This window comes from Vulpes lagopus, chromosome 2 (assembly GCF_018345385.1).
Source record: "Vulpes lagopus strain Blue_001 chromosome 2, ASM1834538v1, whole genome shotgun sequence".
In the NCBI taxonomy this organism is placed as follows: Eukaryota; Metazoa; Chordata; class Mammalia; order Carnivora; family Canidae; genus Vulpes; species Vulpes lagopus.
In genome coordinates, this window is record NC_054825.1 from 2,752,735 (window position 1) to 2,776,254 (window position 23,520).

The 23,520-nt window shown below is 47.4% G+C and overlaps 1 protein-coding gene and 1 long non-coding RNA gene across 18 annotated transcripts in view; one reads left to right on the plus strand and one right to left on the minus strand.

Moving 5' to 3' along the window:
* EBF3 (EBF transcription factor 3) overlaps positions 1-5,519 on the plus strand; it is a 116,661-nt gene extending 111,142 nt beyond the window's left edge. For 2 of the 13 annotated variants that reach the window (XM_041743562.1, XM_041743564.1), the window contains exons 14-17: positions 924-1,112; positions 1,504-1,701; positions 2,708-2,820; positions 3,793-5,519. In XM_041743562.1, the coding sequence (XP_041599496.1) occupies positions 924-1,112; positions 1,504-1,701; positions 2,708-2,820; positions 3,793-3,810 (518 nt within the window). In that variant the 3' untranslated portion in view covers positions 3,811-5,519. Of the gene's footprint in view, positions 1-923; positions 1,113-1,503; positions 1,702-2,600; positions 2,847-3,792 lie in introns of those variants that run through there. The other 11 variants (XM_041743568.1, XM_041743570.1, XM_041743566.1 and 8 more) reach the window with 8 other exon arrangements.
* LOC121484375 overlaps positions 5,237-23,520 on the minus strand; it is a 51,471-nt gene continuing 33,187 nt past the window's right edge. For 4 of the 5 annotated variants that reach the window (XR_005986012.1, XR_005986011.1, XR_005986013.1 and 1 more), the window contains 4 exons: positions 20,766-20,973; positions 19,288-19,380; positions 7,364-7,417; positions 5,695-7,244 (listed from right to left, as the gene is read on the minus strand). This is a non-coding gene — a long non-coding RNA (uncharacterized LOC121484375). Of the gene's footprint in view, positions 5,378-5,694; positions 7,245-7,363; positions 7,418-19,287; positions 19,381-20,765; positions 20,974-23,520 lie in introns of those variants that run through there. The other variant, XR_005986014.1, reaches the window with a different exon arrangement.

Consider the following 23,520-nt stretch of genomic DNA (forward strand, 5'->3'; position numbering starts at 1 on the left):
CCGCGTCCTGGGCCCGGCAGGGAAGGCGGGCAGCACCGGGCTCTCGGCGGCTCGGCGCGGGGAGGTCCTCAGGGCGGCCCTGCCCGGAGAGGGCGCGGCGGGGCGCACCCCCAGAAGCCAGAGCTAACTTACTGCAACGGTACCTGGCTGCCACTCCGCCTACTGGTTTTTGCTAGAAGTTTCCTTGAAAGGCTGGGAGGAGCCACACGACAGCTGTGGTGGAGTAAGAGGACAGGACCCTTCTTGCGTATGTCGCACGGGTGGGACTTGGAAGGAGTAAGTGCAGAGGAACCCCCAGTGCCCCCCGAGCCCCGCTCTCGGGCGCACCTCCTCCCATCAGGACCCCGAGGTGTGAGCCAGTCCCAGCGCCCCTTAGTTACCCCCATCCAGCCTGCGAGGGCAGCAGCCTCAGGAAGCGCCTCCACGGTGCTGCCGCTGAGCCTCCTCCGTTCACCTGCGCTCCCGCTCCTGCCCCCCCGCCCCCCGCACTCACAGGACTAGGAACCAGACAGACAGAGACCCCCAAACAGCCCTTCCTGGGGAGTTACGGCCACAAACAAGCTCTCCCTGTCAGCCATGGCATTTGAAGGTCTGCCGAGGCCGAAAGTTCACTAGCGTGGGGGGACAGCCCCCGAACCCGAGCTGTCGGTAATTGCTTCCAAAGAAACCCCGCGCGCACCTGCCGGTCAGCTCGAGGCGGCCGGGCCGGCTGTCGGAGCGGAGACAGGACGGGGCTCGGCGAGGCGGCGCCCGGTCGGGTTGGCGTGATCAGGGTACCAAGCTGGCTGGAGGCGCTAGGGCTGGCGCGGAGCGTGAGGTCAATTAAAAATGTTTAATATATGATAGAGATTTGCGGGGAAACCCCCCCCAAGTGTCTCTCCCTGATAATAACGTTATTTTTGGCCGGGGGGGGATTTTAACAGTCGGCTACAGTCGCAATACAAGCAGCGTGTCCCCGCGAGGCTACGTCCCCAGCAGTACTCCCCAGCAGTCCAATTACAACACAGTGAGCACTAGCATGAATGGATATGGAAGTGGCGCCATGGCCAATCTAGGGGTCCCTGGCTCGCCTGGATTTCTTAATGGCTCCTCCGCTAACTCTCCCTACGGCAGTAAGTGTCTGTTTTTGTCACACGTCATCACACAGATTCATGTTCACTACAAAGTCAAATGTGTGCATTGCTTGGCTGTTCTGTGATGTGAGCTGCTGGATACAAGGGAGGGTGGCTCTGGAGGCTGGGTGTCCGTGTGGCGACGGTAAATTGACCCCGCGACGGGCCCCGCGAGGCCACGTTGGAAACCCCGACAAAATGGGGCTGCCCGATTGGAGACCAAAGTCCAACCCGAGAGTTTGCCTGTTAACCCAGAGAGTGGCCGAGCCAGAGCCGTGGCGTGCTTGTCTGGGGGACCCCGATGCTCCCGGCGAGGCCCCACGAGCGCTCTCTCTGTGTCGTGTTGCCGTGCCCGGCGCCGCGCGTCCTGACCATGTTTGCTTTGTTGCAGTAGTGCCGTCCAGCCCCACCATGGCAGCCTCTTCGGTCACCCTCCCTTCAAACTGTAGCGGCACACACAGCATTTTCTCATTCTCACCTGCCAATGTCATCTCTGCAGTGAAACAAAAGAGCGCCTTCGCGCCCGTGGTCCGGCCCCAAGCTTCTCCTCCTCCCTCCTGCACCAGCGCCAACGGGAACGGACTCCAAGGTGAGGGGCGACGCACTGGCCCCGCTGCTCCTGGAGCGCGGGCCGAACTGTCCCCCCAGGGCCCCCCCAATCACCCCCGAGCCAGGGCAGCCCGGGCTGGGAGCCCCAGCCCTCCCTCGGGGTCCCCGCCCCCCGCCGCCGCGTGGCCGCTGCATGCTCCCCTTCGGCGGGCCGCCACGCGCTGCCCCTCCTGGCAGTCCCGCCAGGGCCACCCATCCGTGCCCCCCCGCGGGTAACAGACTCTCGGTTGATGAAAACCACCGCCTCCTGCTGCCAACCTCACCCACGCGTCCTCTTGGCAAAGGGGCCCCTCCCCTGAGGAGGGGCAGCCGCTTTGGGAATCATGTGGAGCGTAGTGGGGTGGGGGCCCCCCATTCCAGCCGTTCGGCAAACAGGCCTTCACGGCCGCCGCTGGCCCAGTGGGAAGCAGGGTGTACCCCGCCTGCAGCCCCGGGCCGCGGATGGCGGGTCCTCGTGCCACCTGCGGAGCCCAGCTCGGAGCCCGCCTGCCCTCCCTGTCCTGAGACGCAGCCGGCCTTCCCGAGCTGGGGTAGCGGACCCCGGGCTGCCGGGCCGCGCTGCCTTGGAAGCGGGTGCACCTAGCCCAGGGCCGTGCATGCGTGAAGGCTGGGCGGGAGCCCGTCTCTAAGCGCTCGCTCACACGTGTGCTCAGGAGGGAGAAGGGCTGGTCCCGAGGGCAGGGGGAGGCACCCCTTGGACGCGGCTGCCTCAGATGGGGCCGGGTCCCCTGGGCAGTGTAGGCCGCAGAGTGGCCTGTGAGGCGCGCGGCGGGTGGGCCACGCGAGTGCCCCTAGGCCTCGTGATCTTACGCGTGGCTCTTTGTGACTCACGGGGGCCACAGGCACTGAATTAAGTGGCCGTCATCTGGCCTCTTTCAGACACCACCTTTGGTATATGCTCCTCCCGGTGAAAATCAAATCCAGTTACTCCTTTAAAAAAATGAATCCATTCAACCAGTATTTACTGAGCGCCTACTATGTGCCAGGCTCTCTGCTGGGTGCTGAGGACGTTACCGTGGAGAAGACAAACTGGCCCTTTTGTGAAGTCGGTGGCATATTTCACTTTGATGAACTAATGCTCAAAAAAGGAACTGGAAAGGTATCCGTGATTTGAAATAATTGTCTTCCCAACATCTTAGCGTATGAGAGGGACGCCCAGGCCCCGCGTGCCGCCGACCGGCCTGCGGGCCAGCAGCGGCCCCCAGCCCAGAGCTGCTCGCAAGGCAGGTGGCCAGGTGCCACGGCCCGTCCACCGTCCACACGGTGCGGAGGCCCCGGGAGGACGGCACCACCTAAGCAGTGTGTACACACACGGGGCTGCCAAACCATAATGTTGTAACGGTGAGTCGGAGAGGAATTAATACTGTTGAGATTAATGAACTGGGAAATTGAAGCTCACATCACTACGTGAACAAATGTATTAATATGTTATACATAAATTAATGAGAATGATCATTCTGACAAAAATTAAACAACACTAAAGTTACAAGATTTTAAATTATATCCGTGCCAGGAGTTCACTGGAAAGCGTCAGCCGCGCTTGGCATTTTAGCACCAAGTTTCTTATTGGGGAGAGGAGCGAAAAGAGCTCCCCGTAAGGTGGGGCCTGGCTCGGGTCTCTTCGGGGCCCCCGGCCGTCAGGTGGCAGGGCAGGTGGGCTGCGAGCGGCTTTGCTCGCGGAGAGCCCGCGACTCACCTTTACGATACGGAACGGCCGGCAGGAGGTCAGAGGCGAGGGTGAGAGCAGAGGGGAGACTGAGGCGCATCCAGTGTTCCCGGAGGGAGCGAGTGCGGGTCCCGCCGGGCCTGCGCCCCAGACGCCACCAGGTTGGTTCCCATCTGTCCACCGAGGTGGCCTCCGCCCGCTAGAGACGAGCCCCTGAGCCCCGGGGAAGCGGCAGCCTTTCCCTCCCCGAGGAGGGCTGCGGCCGGGAGGCCGTGGGGGGGGCCCCGGCCCCCGGAGGTAGCCGAGCCCGGGCTGGTGGGCGGCCCACGTCCCGCGCTGAGCGGAGGCCGCGGGGCCCGCGCCGGGGCGGCCCAGTAACCCGCGGCCCTGCCCTCTCTCTTTCAGCTATGTCTGGGCTGGTAGTGCCGCCGATGTGAGCGGCTGCCGCCCCGCAGCGCCCGCGCCCAAGGACGGACTTCAGGGGACACGCTTAGTGTCTAGGACCTGCTGCTGGAGACGTGTCTGCGAGGCTTCAGCAGCCGCGGCAACGCGACGAGAGACTTTGTTTAAAGATTTTATTTAAACTATTAAGAATCAACATGCAAACAGCCTACTTCTTCACGAACGATTCCATTTTATTGACTGAACTTTTCTCATATTTCCACATTTCTCGGTCCTGAAGACTAAGGAAAACAAAGCGACGCCTATTTTGTATAAAGTTTCTGACTCCGTCTTGGCTCTGTCTAGTACTTGCTATGTGTTGGGAGAAACTTTGTGAATGCACCATTTTGATTATCATGAAACACTGATGAAAAATGCCTCCGGACATTTTTCTGTGCTCATAACTTAGATTCACAATGGTTGTGTATCTCTATAATGTGAAATATTTTTTTGTGGTGAAAAAAAAAAAAGGGGGCCAAGGAGGTGTGAGCCATCGAACTGGAAGAGAGGAGGACTACGTGACGAGGAGATTTCGGGGTGGCAGGGGCGGGGGGGCGGGTTTATCATGGCTTAACTTCATCTTAATGAAATGAAACTTTGTAACTTATTGTAGTTAGAAATTGTAACTTTGATATTGAATTCTCTTGCCTTCAACAAGCACACTGACAGAAAAAAAAATGCTACTGTCTGTTGGTTTAACTATTCTCCCACTGCTAGAGCTTCCTGTTAAGCAAGTGTGATCTGCAACATTTTTTCAACTTTTGCTAGCACTGTATACTATTGCATTCTTAGGCTACTGTGAGGTCCATGTTTCTTGTACCAGAACTTGTCCTTTTGACTTCTAGCTCCTTCTTCCCTAATGTGTTTTGTATGTGGTTATAAAATTGTAGACTTTTGTGATTTTGCCAAAGTTGTAGCTAAATATTTATACACTTGTCTTGAATTTTTTTCAGATCCACTTAAATATTTAGAAAAAAAAAAAACGAAAAAACAAAACCCCCACCACCACGTTTTCTTCCTTATGTGTCTCATAAGGAATAAAATGGTCTCCATTCAACACTTTTCCATGAACACTTACAGTTGCTAAGGGACTTTCTTTTGTAACATATCGATTATAAATATTGTATTTATCTTCGAGACTTTGTACATTGGTTTTCCTGCCATTTTCTTTTTTCTCTCGTCTGTATTGGTTTTTGATCGTGGCCTGGTGTTGGGAAGAGCATTAAGCCAAGAGCTGTCTCTTTGATCTGTTTCTGTTAAAGTGAACTGGTGTCCTTGCATTTCATTTGTGCTTCAGATTTGCTTTTGTTGAGACTTCCCGTCCTTTTTTTTTTTCTTTTTTTTTTATTTTGAGGAAAAGTCAAATTCATTGTTTATTTTTATATTATTTTTAAGTTATCTGAACAAATACTTTTGAAAAAAAAAAGTTCGTTGTATAGTCAAAACAAAACGGTGCCACTCGGCTGTGACAAATCCTAGTAGATTCCGTGCATGTGGAACAGCCGCAAAGAGGTGACACCGTTTGGGGCTGTGTCCTTATTTTATTTTTCTGTAGAATGTAAAAAAAAAAAAAAAAAAAAAAAAAAATCATCTTAGCTGCCACCCATGACTTTGCCACATAGCTGAACTGTGTTTACTGGAAAAATTCAGAGGCCTAAAGTTTAAAATAAAATTTACTTCTGATGTTTTAATTAAAATGTTTGCCACATTAACTTCTCTGATGCCTTAAAAGTGGACTTCTTTAAAGAACCTTTGTGCTATTTTATCACAGGCTTACAACACAATCGTTAATCGATATTTCATTTGGAGATTTATGGTGTAAACACACACACACACACACACACACACACAAACAAAAGCACAAACCTGACGTTCCATGTGTCGCTCCATTCTGCGTCTGATTCTGCTGCGTTCCGTGTCTCCCCGGGGCCCACCTAGGATCCAGAGAGGTTTCGGGGGAACCAAAAATCACCGCTGGTTTTTAACTTTTTTTGAAACGACACCTTTTTTGTGGTCGGACCCCCGCAGCGCTGTCTGTACTTTTTAAAACCGGAATGACCTCCTTCAGATACTGTGCCTGTCCGTGCCAAACCCACAGTGAGACCAGGAGGGTCAGTCTTTTCCCTTTGTGTTAAACGCCTCACAGACACAGCAGACGTTTCGCGAATTGCAGCAGAAATCAGATGTAAAACAAAAAGGAGGGACATTAAAAAACAACTTTCTTGACAAAAGAACAAAACCATGCACAACTTAGGAAAGTGTTCATTCGAGGGACTAAATAAAACAGCAGAATGTCCCGGTGGTCAGCAGGTCGCGGTCCGGCCCCATGACCGCTAAGGCTTAGCTACGTGGGAAAGCCTGAGAAGTCACTTTGGAACTAAATTGCCTCCGTTTTATTTTGTATAAGTAAGGGTTTGATCTAAAAAAACAAGCTCACGTGTACATGTTAAGAACGTTTGCAAGTTTCCTCATCCCTGCACTCGGTTTGTGTTTTAGATTAATTAGTCAATGCCCCTCATCGCTTCATTGTCTCAAAATTGAGCGCTTCACTAAATGGTAGATTTTACTGTTAAAGACCCTACAATAAGATTGTTTTATCTGTACATTTTTTCAGATATTTAACTGTATAAAAATGTTCATTTTACACAATATTTAATTAAAGTATTTCTTGTCTGTGAATTTCACTTTGGGTAATTTTATCTGTTTTGATTCGAATGCAAGGCAAAACGCATGCACACGTTAGACTGGGCTGGGTGGGGGTGGCGGGTGGGGGGTGGGGGTGGTTCCCTTTCAGACCCTGGGCCCCAGGGCTGCATCTTGGGGCAAGATAAAGGTCATTCATGGAAGAAACTTTTACAAAGTTCTCGGTCCTCAGACCGCCCTCTAACCTGCATAGAGAAATTCTTACCGTTCCTGAGATGGCTCTGTCCCCAGAGGGGCCATCTGTACGTATGTTGCACTCCATGTCTGTTGGGGACTGTGTGACGGAGGCCACAGCAGCACCCTGCAGTTAATCAACCACAAGATACCCCACCCCCATCCCCGCCCTGGCCCTCCTGCCTCTGCTTCCAAACTGGAGGGCTTGGCAGGGAGGGAAGCAAGGGCTCAGGCTACGCCAGACAGGCACGCTGAGCCGCGAACCAGCTTCAGGCTCAGACAGGTGGGCAGAGGCCAGGGGCCCAGACGGTAGAGCGGCCGAGGTCTGACGGGGATGCCATCACCCGGCCCAGGTGCAGGGCGGCGGCCCCTGTGGGCCGCACAGGGCTGTGGGCAGAGGCACCAGGCTAAGGAGAGCTTCCGATTCACACAAGGGCCCTGGGCTCCTGCGAGTTCTCGGCCCTCCCCTTCCAGCTCATTCTGGATTTTTCACTTTCTCCTCAATGAGAGGCTGGTTTTGCATGTTTTGGCTTGCAGCTCTGTAACACATACACATAAGTGTGATCCAAATTAGTACTCACAAATGTCATCTTAATTACTTGTTCTGCTGAGCAAAACAGGAAACAATTATTCAAAACATAAAGAAACTTGTGAATACCTTTTTCTTCCGTCAATGACAATCGGGTTCCTTTGGCTGCATTTTTGTTTCGGCCTTAAAGAGATAGCAGAGAAGAAGAGGCTGGGGTGGGGGTAACCAGGCTGCGGAGGCCCACCCGTCCAGCCCGTCCCCCCCGGGGCTCCTTCCCGAGGTGCAGGGGGTGGGGCTGGGGCCTCCAGTCCCCTACCTCCCCACTCGGAGCTGGTGCCAGAAGCGCCAGCCTGGGCGGCAGGGGGCGGGCTGGGGGGCGGGGCGCCGGGGGGGGGGGCTGCCTCCCCAGAGCTGGCTCCCTGGGCCCTACAACCTGGGGAGAAATTGTTTCATGTTTGTGTTTCGAATCAGGAGCGAGAACCGCATTCTCTCCAAATGTATGCCAATTATTGTCAGGCCGCCTTTTAAGGTCTTTCAAGCTTTTAAAGATTATTCAAAGCACTTGAAATGGGCTTCCATCTAATGCCTCATTTCATTGCATTAAACAGCCTAGTTAATAAAGAATCAATATATTCAAAGGGCAAGGTTATCTTTTGTCTATAAGGGGTGGTGTCATTCTGAACCTTTTATAGTTCAAATGCTGAAAAAGACCTCATGAAATCCATAGTCATCAAGTAGGTCAGCGAGAGCAACAGAAGGAAGGGGAGGGAGCTGAAAGGGAAGAAAGGCTGCTCTCCTTTAGAACAACTCGGCCTTATCTCCTGGCTCCGAGCGCCGAACGGGTCCTCCGAAAATGTCAATTTCTCATCAAGACAAGAGGCCACGATGATCATTTTTTCCGGAGAATACATACAATTAAGAGAATGCAGAGGGGCGGCCGCGGCAGCGATTCGGAGCTGCCTGTCCCACGAGCTCCGCGCTCCCTCCCAGCAGATAATAAGAGAGGTTGATAACTCAAGTGTCAATATGCCAAAGAGCGAGTTTTGAATGTGAGTCCTTGTGCTCTGAGCGCGCCCGGCCGATCCCAGGCCCTGATAACGGCGCAGCTGCCAACGGACACCACAGGTTGGCCCTCACAATTAATGCGATGAATAAATCACACAAAAGAGTCGGGAGGCTTTATACTCAGTGAGACAATCCCCTGTTTTACCCTTCAAGGATTCCTTTTATGTTGGAATAAGGTTGCTTTTAATGAAATTTAAACTCATCAGAGGAAATCAAAAACCTCCAATCAGATTACAAATTGATTTTTTGGTCATTTGTCATTTCCCAGTTTCACAGAGAGCAAGTTGCCAGTCCGGGGCCGGGGAGCCCCGCTCCCAGCGCCTGGCCCGGGACGCGCGGGGGCAGCCACTGCCGCCCGTGGGGACTTGGACGCCCTCCCGAGCCATCCTCGCCCCCGGGCCCCAGGCCCCCATCGCCCTTGGTGGAGCTCCATGACCGCTGGGTGCACACCCACGATCCACTCGTGGCCAACAGGGGCACGTCCTCTCGGAGCCACAGTGTGACGTGGGAGCCAGGGGACCAGCCGGCCCTCCCATCCCAAGCGCCTGTCACCCGGGGCCCCGAGGAAACCTGGCCACCTCCCCCTCACTGTCCCACGTGAGCCCAAGTGCTCCCTGCCTCGCAGTGTTGGCCCTTGTCCGGGCCAGCGATGGGCCTCCCTGTGCTGCCACCAAACCTGGGCGACCCCGGGCCACCAGCTGCTGGGCGGACTGGGAGCTGCCCCAGGACGAGGGGCACCAGCCTTCCTCGACGTCCCTTCCCAAGCGGGGACGCCCAGCCAAGGCCACAAGGCCCGGCTGGTGCAGGGCCGGGGCGGGCGCTGCTTCAGGAGGGGAGGAAACACCACTCCCGATTCTAGAATGCTTGGAGACCACCTTTAGAAATGCAGTCTGTAAAGTGAGGTGAAGAGTCCACGCATTTCTGAAGAGCAAGTAAGCACCACACCCCATGCACACTTGCGAAACCCAGGGCTTTGCAGGTCATTTCAGCAGCCCCAGGGACCCTGTGCCAGAGCCCGTGCCCACCTCGGGAGGGACAATGGCTGTTCAGAGAGGTGACGTAACCAGCCCGAGGTCACAAGACCAGAGGGACCAGGGCCAGAGGCTAAACCGAGTCTCTGACCTCCCAATCCTGCTCTTTCCACTGACTTCGGTTTCAGCTGTCTTGGGTGGGGGCAGAGGGTGCAGAGAGACAGAGACACAGAGACAGAAGAGACAGAGAGATGGAGCATCTGGATGGTAGGAGAACCACCACACCTCCCCGGAAGCTTCCAACCAAGCTCAGGGGACACGTGCTGCCCCCAGGGCTTGACGCAGCCAGGCCTCGTCAGCTGAAGCTCAGGGGGTCTTGTTTCTGGACACAGCCAAGGTCACAGGACCACGATTCCAAAGCCAAAGGCAGAGGTTCCTCTCCCCGGGGCCCTGGCAACAAACTAGGCGCCTCTGAGGAGCTGTGTCCCCGGTGCTTCTCACCAGCACCCTCGGGCCACCACACGGTCAGCATGTGGCCGGGGAGCCCACATGGGGCTGCGGAGAGCCTGCCGCCTGCGTCCATGGGGTACCCCGGGCCACACCCAGCATCTGCAGTGCGAGCTGTGTGTAGGGGCCCTTCACGCGGCGCAGGGACAGGAGGGGGACAGGAAGGGAGGCAGTGCCAGCGGGACTGGGCTGCAAGGCCTGCGGCGTCGGCCAAGTCCCCAGCCCCGGCAGGGCTCAGCCAAAGCTTCTGTCGTGGCTGGCAGAGGGGCAGGATGAGGGGAGCGGGGAAAGCTCACTAGTGGTTCGGTTAGCAGGACCAGAGTGAGCGACAGCAAAGTCAGAGGGGTTGGCCAGGACAGAAGTGAAGTGTCAGGGGGGCACACGGGCACCCCACCAGGCTGCCCCGTCGGACGGCTCCCACTGCCGTGCTGATGGCAGGCTGGGGACAGCTCACTCACCCGACGGGGGCTGGGGGAACTCCTAGCCGAGCCGAAGCCTGAAACTTGTGTTTCCTGCCACAAAAGACCAAGCCCGGAACCACCACTGCAGCCCAAGGAACCCAGGCTGGTCTGGGCCCGGGGTGAGGCCACCAGGAGACAGAGAGAAACTTGCGACAATTACAACAAAAGGGTTTATATCTCAATATACAATGAGCTTTTGCAAATCAATAAGACCAGATACCCTGAAGAAAAACAGGCAAATTCACAGTCCATTCACAAGGGAACAATACAAGTGATTGATAAGCTTTGGAAAATGTATTCAACCTTACTTAAAAATGCACATCAAAATAATGAGATGAAATTTTTTTCATCTATTAAATTAGAAAAGATTTTACTTAAAAGCTAATACTCAATCCTGTTGATGGAGAAATGGGCATTCTTAGAGTTGTCGATAGAAGAGTAAATTGGTACAGCCTTCTGGAAATCAATTTGACGTTATATCAAGAGACTTAACAATGTTCATATCCTTTGACCCGCTAATTCCACTTCTAGGAATCAATCTTAAGGAAATAATCAGAGATTAGGCAAGATTCAAGTACAAGATTGTTCGCTGCAGTAATATGTATTTAAAAAACTGGAAAGAACCCAAATACCTGAGAATAGCAAGTCTTAATTTATTATGGTATGGCCATATAATAGAATATTATATATTCTACAGAGCCGTTAAGATCACAATTTTAAAGTATATTTAAGGAAATGGTAAATACTAATGATATCAAATTAAGGCAAAGCAGGCATGTGATACTGTGCATAAAACATAATTCAAAATTGTGAGTTTCTATGTCAAGAGAAGGCAAGAAAAAGAAATATATATTAATGTGACAGAATAGTAAATATTTGGAAAAAATAATAGAATTATAGAGGGATCAATGTTTGGTGTGTTTGGGAGGTAGAAGATTCTAGATGATGCCCAGGGGTACCGGGGGTGCTGGTGATGCAAGACCACGTGGAATGGCAGCTGAGGCATGGGGGCCATGGGAGACCAAGAGGCTGGTTGGAGCTCAGAGAGGGTGGCTGAGGAGCGGTGCCCAGGGGTGCAGAGCCCAAGGGCTGCAGGGCCCCGGGGGGGCAGGGCCCAAGGGAGAGCAGGTGAATGCCCTGCTCCCGGCTTCTCCAGCATCCCTCGAGGCCTCATACTCTTCATCCTTACTTGTACAGCTTCTGCTCTTCGTAGTAAGTGTCGAAATCAAAGTGGAGTCCTCTGACTTTGTTGTTCTGAGCTTGTAGGAATTTTTTCAAAAGCACACCACTTACAACGCCACAAATAATACCAACACCCAGGAAGAAAGCTGCCAATGTGATCGAAGATGACTGCCCGGGAAACCATATAATTGTTGAGAAATGCTGGGGATCTTAGGAAATGGAGGTATTAAACATATTCATGGGTTGAAAAATTGCATGTTGCAAAGATGCCAGTTCTCCCCAAAAAAGACCTCGGGACCCAGTCTCAGTGTTGGTCCGGCTCCAGGAGCTCCTTTCCTGAGGCTGAGAAGCTGCTCCTGGAATTTCCATGGAGCTGAGAGCAACCTCGAGGGGCTGCGGCAACGGGCAGAGTGGCCACCTGAGGTCTCACTCAGGCTGGGCGTCTGTACAAAATCCTACACCCGGGGCCCTACACAGCAGACATTTCCATCTCCCAGTTCTGGAGGTTGGGAAGTCCCAGCTCCGGGTGCTGGCAGGCCCGGTTGGTGGTTAGGGTGCTCTTCCTGGCTTGTGTGCCCGTATGCTGGGAGGAGAAGGGCTTTCATCTCCTGCGAGGGCACGACTCCCACCGTGGGGGCCCCACCCCAGCGTCTCATTAAAGCTTTATCACCTCTGGTCACGTTGGCGAGTAGGTTGGCGAGTAGGCCTTCAACATACAGATTTTGGGGCACGAGCATTCCGTCCCTAACACTGCCCAAGCAAGGTTCCTTGTGGGGCCACAGCAAGGAAGACAGCGTGGCATTCGAGCAAGACTGGAGAGTCGGGTCTGGACACATGCTCACCTGACCTACAGCACAGGTGACCCAGCAAAGCAGTGGTAAAGGGGTGGGCCTTTCGGTAAGCTGGGCTGAATGAAGTGCATACCCGTGTGCTCAATAATGTGACTCTGCCTTACACAAGTGGGTGTAGATCAGGGTGGGGGGTGCCCTAAGAGAGGAGAGAACAGTGTTCAGGGGCAGAGAGAACAGGTGGTGTTGACATCAAAGTCCGGAGGGCACCCAGGACCTCTGAACTGAAGCAGCAATGAGATGGAGCGCAGAGCCCCCATCCGCCTGGGCAGTGGGGAGGGCCGAGGCTCACAGGAGCCAGAGCACGAGCTAGAGCAAAACCCAAACCCGCTCCCCTCCATCTACCTGCTTGGACAGGGTGGAGACTGCACCTTGGACCAGCCCTTGCAGGGAGCTGGTAAGAGCCGGCACTCTGAAAAGCTCACGCAAGCGCTCAAGCAGCTTTCAAAAAGACCTGTGGTTTTATGATTGAAAGAAATTAAGACCTAAATAAATGGGAAAGCATCACACGTTCATGATTGGAAGACAGTTTATCGTTAAGATGGCAATGCTTCCCAATCGATCCACAGATTGGATGCAACCCCTATCAGAAGCGCAGCTGGCTTCTTGGAGGCACTGACAAGCAGATCCTGAAATCCGTGTGCTCCCGCACGGGACCCAGAGAACCCCCACAAGCTCAGAACAACAAAGTCAGAGGACTCCACTTTGATTTCGACACTTACTACGAAGAGAGAGAAATCAAGACAGTACAGTACTGGTGCCGGGCGCATGTGCAGATGTGTGGGAGAGAACTGAGAGCCCAGAAATAATCCCGTGTATTCGTGGTCAACCCGGTTTTGACAAGGGTGCCAGGGCCATTCCAGGGTAAAGAATAGTCTCTTCACCACATATGCTGAACAACTGGAGAGTCACAAGCAAGAGAATAGACTTGGACTCTCACCTCATACCATATACAAAAATGGACTTCGAATGGATCAAAGACCTAAATGTAAGAGGAAAGACTGTCGAAGTGAGGAGAACACACAGGGCGGGCTCTCTTCAGGACTTCAGATCTGACTGCAGATGACACACAGATTGGCAACCGTGTGTGATGCAATGAATCTGGTGCACATTTCAGATTTGACACCAAAATATCTATGTTTCAAAGACGTCATAGAGCCGTTGGAAATCAGCCCACGGAATGGGAGAAACTGAAAACCGTGTATCCGATAAGGGGCTTGCATCAAAAGTATATCAAGAACACTTGCAAACACAAACAGCAAGAGGACAAATGACTCCATTTAGAAATGGGCAAATGATCAGAAATAGACATTTCTTTAAAGAAGACACACACATGGCCAACAAGCACATGAAACGATGCCCAGCATCATCGGTCATCAGGGAGATGCAAATCAAATCCACGGTAAGAGCCCCCGTCACGCCCACGAGGACAGCTATGATCAGACAGCAAGTGCTGCGGGCTGTGCAGACACCTGACCCTCACACACCTGCTGGCGGATCTATGAAACGATGCAGTCACTTCCAACAGGCCAGCGGCTTCTCATCTGGTTCAACAGCTACCACAGGACCCAGATTTCTATTCCGTTACATCCGTAAGTCACGGCAATCTACGTTCACACGGATGCTTACTCATGATTGCTTAGGACAGTTTGCAATAATCAAAAGGTAGAAGTAACCCCCCAAAAGCCATTACAAATGGATTTTAAAATTTTGGTGTCTCCATACGATGGAATCTTACCCAGTTACAGAGGGAACATGGATGGACCACAACACGATGAACTTTGAAAACATTACGCTAAGTGATGGAAGCTGATCCCCAAAAACCAAGTTTCTGTTTATACGCAACATCCGGAGCAGGCCAACCCACGGAGACAGAGAACAGACGGGTGCTTGCTTGTGGCCGGGAAACATGCGGAGTGGGGGCGACAGCTGCAGAGACACGAGGGGGGCGTCGTTCCGAGGTGAGGACCACGCTCGAAAATCGACTGCGGTCAAAACCATTGAACTGTGTGCGTTAAACAGGTAACTTTTAAGGAATGTGAATTATTTCTCAATAAAACAGTTGTTAAAAAGTACTGCGGTTTTATCAGAGCAAAAACAAAACAAAACAAAAAAAAGGACATTTCATGGAAAATTCATCCTCAGGCGTTTGGCTTCCTGAAGAAGCCATATTTCCCTGAGAAAGTCTCTGGGCCTGGGGCCCTGGGTCAGTGTGTGAGAGAGAGTGAGGGTCAGGGTTCCGCACTCTTGCCCTGAGCGAGGCAGGGTCTTCCTCCCACCTGCTCCCCAGGGAGTAGTACCCACTGCCCATAGAAGGGGAGGCTCATCACATAGGTCCCTACTCAGCATCCCCAGCCATCAAGTCCTGATCTCGGCCGGGGTTCTACCTCGGGGAGGGGGGTGGGGGCAAGGCAGGTGCAGACTCCCCCCCCATGCACCCCAAATTAGGACCCTAGGGCTGTTCTGAGGCTGCCCTTGGGTCCCTGTGGATTATACACATCTTCAGTTAAGTTTTTCTTGAAGGGAAGAAGAAGCCTTCAAGGATGGCTTTTTAAAATGGGTTATTTTCTGAACATTCCACAATACTCCTATTTTTTAAATGTCATAGTCCTGTTTTTAAATTTCTCCGAAACTTGTCATCATCTAAGTTGGATATCCAAAGTCTCAGCTGATCCCACTCCTGCCACCCTGGTCTGAGCCACATCTGTGCTTCCTGGGCTTAGGATATCCGAGGCCTAAGGCGTCCCATTGCCTCCCCTCCTGCCCCAGCTGTCTTCCTCAGCACCATAGCCAGAGGGTCCTTTAAATTAGGGCAGATTGCCTTCACTGCACCCCCTGCAGATTTCCCCCAATGGCTGCAAGGAGGTCCACAGTCAGCCCCTTCGCCCCTTCCCCCTCGGCCGCAGCACGGGGCACAGATACCTCACGGTCCATGAACACAAACTCCTGCCTGAGGCTTCGCACTTGCTCTTCCGTCTCCCTGGAGCTCTCTTCTGCAAGGGCATTTGCTGTGTTCCCTCAACTCAGGGCTTCTGTTCCCGCTTCCCAGGGAGGTATCCCTGCCTGTTCCATCTAAAACTAACACCCCTACCCCAACCACTACCCATATCCCTTTCCCTCCACTCCAGTTTTTCTCCTCAACACCTACACCATTTAATAAAGCTGAGGCTTTCCTTAAGCAGCCTCTGTACTCTCATCCACTAGACCAGAAGCCCCTTGAGGAGGGGGCTTGTCTGCTTGGATACTTGCTCCAGCCTTAGCACCCCCAGCACTTGCAACCAAACCCCTGCATTGAGGCAACCTGCTTCTAGGCTCAGGATATGTGGCTTAATAGCATGCCACGTTGGCCCTGGGGAGTTCAGTTTTCGTTATCTCTCACGGTTTTGCTCCATTGTGTGTATTTTTTTTATTAGTCTATAATATATAATCTTCAAAGTAACAGAACAAGGAAAGAACTCCCATATTAGACCCATGGCCTCCCTGGAGGCAAAGTGAGCTCCAGAATGTCAGCTCCATTTGGAGTATTTGTGGAGGTCTCACTGTGGGCCAGGTCCTGGGCCAAAGGCAAGATAGGCATTAAACAGATAATAATCCATTTTTACTTGCTCTCTTGTAATCCAAGCTTGTTGTGAAAATAAAAGCAATAAATATGGGTAAGGAAGGACAAAGATAATCCTCCTTCATGCCAGCTTTGCCTAAACTCCTTCTCTTCCCTGGTGATAACACAGTTACTGAGTGGCTTTCAATCTTTCTAGACCTTGTTCTAAGGACTTTACAGATACAGATTTCCATGTAGTTAAAAAACTGTAACACAGAGCATGACTTTTATATATTTAACATCATACTCCCTTCAGTAATCTCCCGGTGGTACATGGGGATCCACCCTGTTTTCTAGTGGCTGTAGAAAAAGAAGTGCATTGATTTAATCTGCCTATTGAAAAATTTCATATTGTTTGCTATGAAAAACAATGGTATGGCAACAAAAAGTCTATGATAAAAAATTTAAAGAATACCATTTTTTTAAAGAAAGATACCCTTTACAAGGGTACCAGAACATCAAATATCTAGGAATAAACTGAATAGAAATTGTTCAAAACCAGTACAATTGAAATTGAAAACCACAGAGCAGAATTGAGAAAAAACTTAAATGCCTAAGTGATTGGAGGTATGTACTCTGTGGGTTTAAAAACTTAATAAAGTAAATTTTACCAAAATTGATCTGATGATTAAACACAATAAAAATAGCATTAGGTTTTGTGTTGTGGAAGTTAACAAGCTGAATTCAAAAGTTCTATGGGAATGGAGATGGCAAAGATAGTCAATAATCTTGACGAAAGACAAAACTGGGAAACTTAGACCACCAAGCTTCAATACTTAGTTTACAGCTATAATTAAAACAATGCTATTGATCAAAGGATAGTTCAAAAGTCCACTTAAATGGAATTTAGAGTCCAGAAACAGACCCACACAGGACCAGGTGAGGCTTGGCCAACAAGTGGCTAAATCTCTTGCACAAAATAAAAATAAAGTTTAACCCCTATCTTGCACAATAAAATCAAGTCCTGACAGATATGTTGCTGAATGCGAAAGATAAAGTTTTCAGAGGGAAACATAGGAGAATTGTTTACAAATGTGCCAGGCAAGAATATATTAAATAAGACACAAAAAGCTTCAACCATGAAATAAAACATTGATAAATTAAACTACATGAAAATTAAGAAATTCTGTTCTTCAGAACAATACCTTTAGCAGAATGAAAAAGGAGGCCACAGGGTGGGAGGAGATATTTGCAAGATATACATCTGACAAAGAACTCATCAAAATATAAAGAAGCCCCACACATCAATAAGAAAAAACAGCTTAAGAGGAAAAAAAAAGGATGAAATACTTGAACAGGCAATTCATAGAAATCCAGATATCCTAATAACCAATGAATGAGGCTAAAGTTAATTAATCACCAGGATTATGAAAGATAAACCACAAAGAGACAGCACTACGCCTCCACTAGAATGGCTAATTATGATAGATCCGGCAATATCATGTCTTGGCAAATACGTAGACCTAGAGGAACACTCACACACAGCTGGTGGGAGTACAAATTGGTACAACCATTTTCACCATTCTTTGGCAGAAACTACTAAGGCTGCACATGACGACTCAGCAATCCCAGTGCTAGCTGTACACCCAACAGCCATGTGTATGTATATTCACTAAATCATACCAACAAAAATGCTATGGCAGCACTGGTTTTTAACAGTCTTATTGAGCTATAACTGAAAAACAAAACTATACATAGTTAATGGACAGAATTTGACAAGTCTGGACACATGTATATACACCCATTAAGCCATCACCGCAATCAAGGTAATAGACATCTCCATCACTTCCCAAAGTTTCCATGAGCAATGCTATTTTTAAAAGCCCCTAAATGGAAACATGTTCATTGACAGTAAAATGAATAAATAAAATTGTGGCTTTTTCATACAATACAAATATTTTAGATGGCAAGGAGAACAACTTTCTTAATACATGCACTTGCATGGATGAATCTCACACATTGCCTACTGAAAGAAGCCAGACATAAAAGAGAACACATTATGTGATTTCCATTTATATAAAGGTCGAAAAGAGGAAAAATGGACCAGTGTAAAAGTCAGAATGGAGGTTCCATGGGCAGCGCAGTAGAGATGAGGAGAAGGTACGTGGGATCTTGGTGTGTTCACGTTGTAAGAACCCATAGAGCTCAATACTTAAGATTCTTGACCTTCTCAGTATGGACGTTTTCCATAACAAAAAATTTATACTAAAAAGAGCTACAAAGAACATCCTTGTAACCTGTATATTTGTGCATAAGTCAGTATTTTTGTAAGGAATTGTTCCTGAGGTAGAATCATTAGTTCACTTTTATTTTTATTTATTTTTTATTAGTTCACTTTAAAACAAGATGGTCTCATTCACCAACACATAAGAAAATATTAATTTCTGAAAGTCCTGGGTGGAGCAATCATGTATGAAAAAGAAATAAAAGGCATAAGAATTGGAAAGAAGCAGCAAAATTATCTCTATTTGCAGATGACATGATTTTATATAGAGTCCTAACTTCCATCAAAATACTGGTAAATGGAATCAATAAATTCAGTAAAGTGGCAAGATAAAAAGGAACATACGGAAATCGGCACTGTTTCTAAATACTAATGAAAATTACCTGAAGAAGAAATAAAGAAACCTACTCATGATAGCATCAAAAACAATAAAATACTTAGGAATAAATTTAACGGAAGAGGTGAAAGATCTCTATACTGAAGACTACAAGACATTGATGAAAAAAATGGAAAACACAAATAATTGGAAAGATATCCTGTGTGCATGGATGAAAAGCACTAACATTGTAAAAATGTCCATTCCACCCAAAGCCATCTAGATTCAATGCGATCCCTATCAAAATCCCAACAACATTTTTCACAGAACTAGAATAATCCAAAAATTCATACAGAACCATTAAAGATCCTGAGGAGCCAACACGACCCAGAGAAAGAACAAAGTTGGAAGCATCACCCATCCTGATTTCAAACTGTATTACACAGCTACAGTAATGAAAACAATATAACACTAGCATAAACACAGACAGGCTGACCAGTGAAACAGAATCAAGAGTCCAGAAATAATGCATACTTGTCTGTCAACTAATATTTGACAAGGAAGGCAAGAATAGACAAAGTAGAAAAAAGTCTTTTTTTAAAAAATAGATTTATTTGAGAGAGAGTGAGTGGGGGAGAGGCAGAAGGAGAAGCAGGCTCCCTGATGAACAGGATACTGGATGCAGGACTTGATCTCAGGACCCTGGGATCATGACCCCTGGCTGAAAGCAGGCACTCAACCGACTGACAGGCACCCCAAAATACAGTCTTTTCAATAAAGGGTGCTGGGAAAATTAGAAATTCACATGTAAAGAATCAAACTAGACTTCTCTTTTATATCACTCCTAAAAATTAACTCAAAGTATTTGATTAAAGACTTACTATAAGATCTGAAACCATAAAGCTGTTAGAAGAAAACAGAGCGGAAGGAGCTCTTTGGCATGGGCTTGGCGATGTTGTTTCTGGACAGGACACCTAAAACACAAAGAACAAAATAAAAAATAAACGAGGGAGTCCACATCAAGCTAAAAAGCTGCTGCACAGCAAAACAAACCATCGACAAAGTGACAAGGCAACATTAACAGAGTGACAAGGCAACCTACAGAATGGGAGAAAAAGTTTGTAAGCCACCCATCTGATAAGGCTTAATATCAAAGTATATAAGCAACATATAAAACTCAATAGAAAAAAGAAAAACATCCAATTAAAAAGGGGGTAAAAATCCTGAACACATTTTCCCAAAGATATTCAAATGGCCAACAGGTACATGAAAAGGTACTCAACATCACGAGTTACCAGGGAGATGCACAGCAAAACTGTCTTGAGGTGTCACCTCATGCCCTTTAGGATGGCCACGATGGAGGACAGAAGATAACAAATGCTCACCGGGATCAGGAGAATGGGAATCCTCGTGCAGAGTTGGTGGGAATGGCAACTCATGTGACTACGAAGGAAAAGAGTATGGAGGTTCCCCAAAGACTTAAGACTAGAACTACCACAGGATCTTCCATTTTCACTTCAGGGTATAGATGCAAAGGAGACAATATCACCATCTCAAAGGGGTACCTGCGCCCTCAGGTTCACAGCAGCATAGTTTTATAATAGCCACATTCTGGAAACAACCTACATGTCCAATGATGATGAGTAAAGGAAATGTGATATATACAATAAATACAAACACACACATACACACACACACACACACACACTCAATGGGATACTATTCAGCATAGACATGAAGGATTTGTGACAATATAGACGAACCTTGGGGGAATCACACTAAGTGAAACAAATGAGACAGAGAAAGACAAATACTGTATAATCTCATGTCTGTGTGGAATCTAAAAAAACCTCAAGTCCTAGAAAGAGATCAGATCTGAGATTGCCAGAGGTGGGGGAAGGGGTTGGAGGATTTGGGTTTGAAGGTGGTTACAATCTCTCAATTTGTAAGTTATTAGATAAATGAGTTCCAGGGATGAATGCACGAGATGGCTATAGCTAATGATACTCCTTTTTTTTTATTTTTTATTTTTTTTGCTAACAATACTCCTGCTCTGTATACTTGGAAGTCACTAAGGAAGAAGATCCTAAAAGTTATTACAAGGAAAAAACATTTTTTATAACTGTGAGGCGACGGACATTAACTGAACTTACTGTGGTGATCATTTCACAACTCATACACATATCCAATCATCACGCATGCCTCAAACTGCAACAATGTTATATGTCAACTATATCTCAATATAACCGGAAAAAAATTTAGAAATCTTTCACTGCCTATCTTCGCCCATGATAAAAAATTCATTCCTTCATTTAAAAATAGTGTCATAAGAGGATAGATACTGCATGATTCCACTTACATGAGGTGCCCACAGCAGTCAAATCCGTAGACACAGAGAATAGAATGGTGGATGCCAGGGCCGGGAGGAGGAGGAGGGGATGGAGAGTTAGTGTTTCACACTCCAGAGTTCCAGCTGTGCCCCATGAAGTCCTGAAGACGGATGGCAATGAGAGATGCACAGCAAAGCAGATGTACTCCACGCAGCCAAGCTGCACCCTGAGAAACTGCTAAAATGACAAATGCAATGGATATTTCAGTACGATTTTTTTAAAAAATTAAAAACATTTATTGAGTGACTACTAGAGGTCAGGCACTGTTCTAGGTCTGGGGAAAAAGCTATGAATCAAAAGACAAACATTTACTACTCTTGAAAGACTTACATTCTAGTCAGGCTGTTATCAATAAAAATTTCTGCTAATCTACAGCAGAAATAAAGGATAAAGAAGCTGAATAAACAAGAGAACAGATCAATGGATCCAGGAGCTCGTTCTTTGAAGAGGTGAACAAAATTGATAAATCTGTAGCCAGACTCATTAAAAAAAATAAAAAAGAAAAAAAAGGCGGGGGGACTCAAAATCACAAATGAAAGAGGAGAAAGAACAACCAACACCACAGAAATACAAAAAGATCGTAAGAAACTATTATGAAAAATTATATGCCAACAAGTTGGACAACCTAGAAGAAATGGATAAATTCCTAGAAACATATATCCTACCAAAACTGAGTAAGAAAGAGATAGAAAATTTGAACAGATTTCCAGCAATGAAATTGAGTCTGTAATAAAAAAAAAAATTCACAACAAACAGTATTCCAGGGCCAGATGACTTCACAGGTGAATTCTACCAAATGTTCTCAAGCTTTTCCAAACACAGGAGAGGAAGGAAAATTTCCACATTTATTCTCTGAGGCCAGCATTACCCTGACACCAAAAACAGATAAAGATACCAGAGAGAGAGAGAGAGAGAGAGAATATTACAGGCCAATATCTCTGATGCACATAAACGCAAAATTTCTCAACAAAATACTAGCAAACTGAATCCAACAATACATTAAAAAAATCATTCACTACAGTCAAGTGGGATTTATTCCCAGGGTGGGTGCAAGGGTGATTCAATATTTGCAAATCAGTGTGATACATCACATAAATAAGAGGAAGGATAGAAACTTGTATGATCATTTTAATAAATGCAGAGAAAATGTTTGACAAAATATAATATACATTCATGATAATTAAAAAAAATATCCCTCAACAAAGTAAGTTTAGAGAGAACATCCCTTAACATAATAAAGGCCATGTATGAAAAGCTCACAGTGAGCATCATACTCAATGGGGAAAAACTGAGAGCTTTCCCCCTGAGGTTCAATAACAAGACAGGATGTCCACTTTCACCACTTTTATTGAACATGGTACTGGAAGACCTAGCCACAGCGATCAGACAATGAAAAGAAATAAAAGGCATCCAAATTGGTAAGGAAGAAGTAAAACCTCCACTATTTGCAGATGACGTGATACTACATATAGAAAACCTAAAGGCTCCACCAAAAACCTACTAGAATAAATGATAAATGAGTTCAGTAACATTGCAGGATATGAAATCAATGTGCAGAAATCCACCGTCTTTCTACGCACTGATAATGAAGCAGAAGAGAAATTAAGAAAACAATCTCATTTACAATTGCACCAAAAATAATAAAATATCTAGGAACAAACTTGACCAAAGAGGTGAATAACCTATACTCTGAAAACTATAAAATACTTATGAAAGAAACTGAAGATGATGCAAACAAGTGGAAGGACATTCCACGTTCATGGGTTGGAAGAACAAATATTGTTCAAATGTCTACCACCCGAAACAATCCATAGATTTAATGAAATCCCTAACAAAATATTGCCAACATTTATCACAGAACCAGAATGATCCTACAATCTGTTTGGAACCACAAAAGACCCTAAATAGCCAAAGTAAACCTTCAAAGAAAAACAAAAACAAAAACTGAAGTTATCACAATTTCCGACTTCATGTTACATTTCAGAGCTACAGCAATCAAAACAGTATGGTACTGGCACAAAAACTGACACACACATCAATGGAACAGAATAGAAGACCCAGAAATAAACCTCTAATTTTATGATCAATTAATCTTTGGCAAAGCAAAAAGAATACCCAATGGGAAAGAAGATAGTCTCCAACAAGTGGTGTTGGGAAAACTGGACAAGCTACATCCCAAAGGATGAAATTGGACCACTTTTTTACATCATACACAAAAATAAGCTCAAAATGGATTAAACATCTAAATGTGAGACCTGAAGCTAGAAGTCCTAGAAGAGAACCCAGGCAGTAATTTCTTGGACACCGACTATAGCAATATTTTTCTAGATATGTCTCCTGAGGCAAGGGAAACAAAAGTTAATATAAACTAGGGGGACCACAACCAAATAAAAAGCTCTGCATATCAAAGGAGATAATCAACAAACTATAAGGCAGCCTATAGAATGGGAGAAGATATTTGCAAATTCAAATATTTAGTAATAAATATTTAGTAATAAAAATAAAGAACTTATATGACTCAACACCCCAAAAAACAAGTAACCTGATTAAAAAATGGGCAGAAAACACGAACAGACATTTCTCCTAAGAAGATATAGAGATGGCCAATAGACACATGACAAGATGCTCAACATCACTCATGCTCCGGGATGAGCAAATCAAAACTATGTTGAGGTATCACCTCGAACTTGTCAAAATGGCTAAAGTCAAAAATGCAAGAAATAA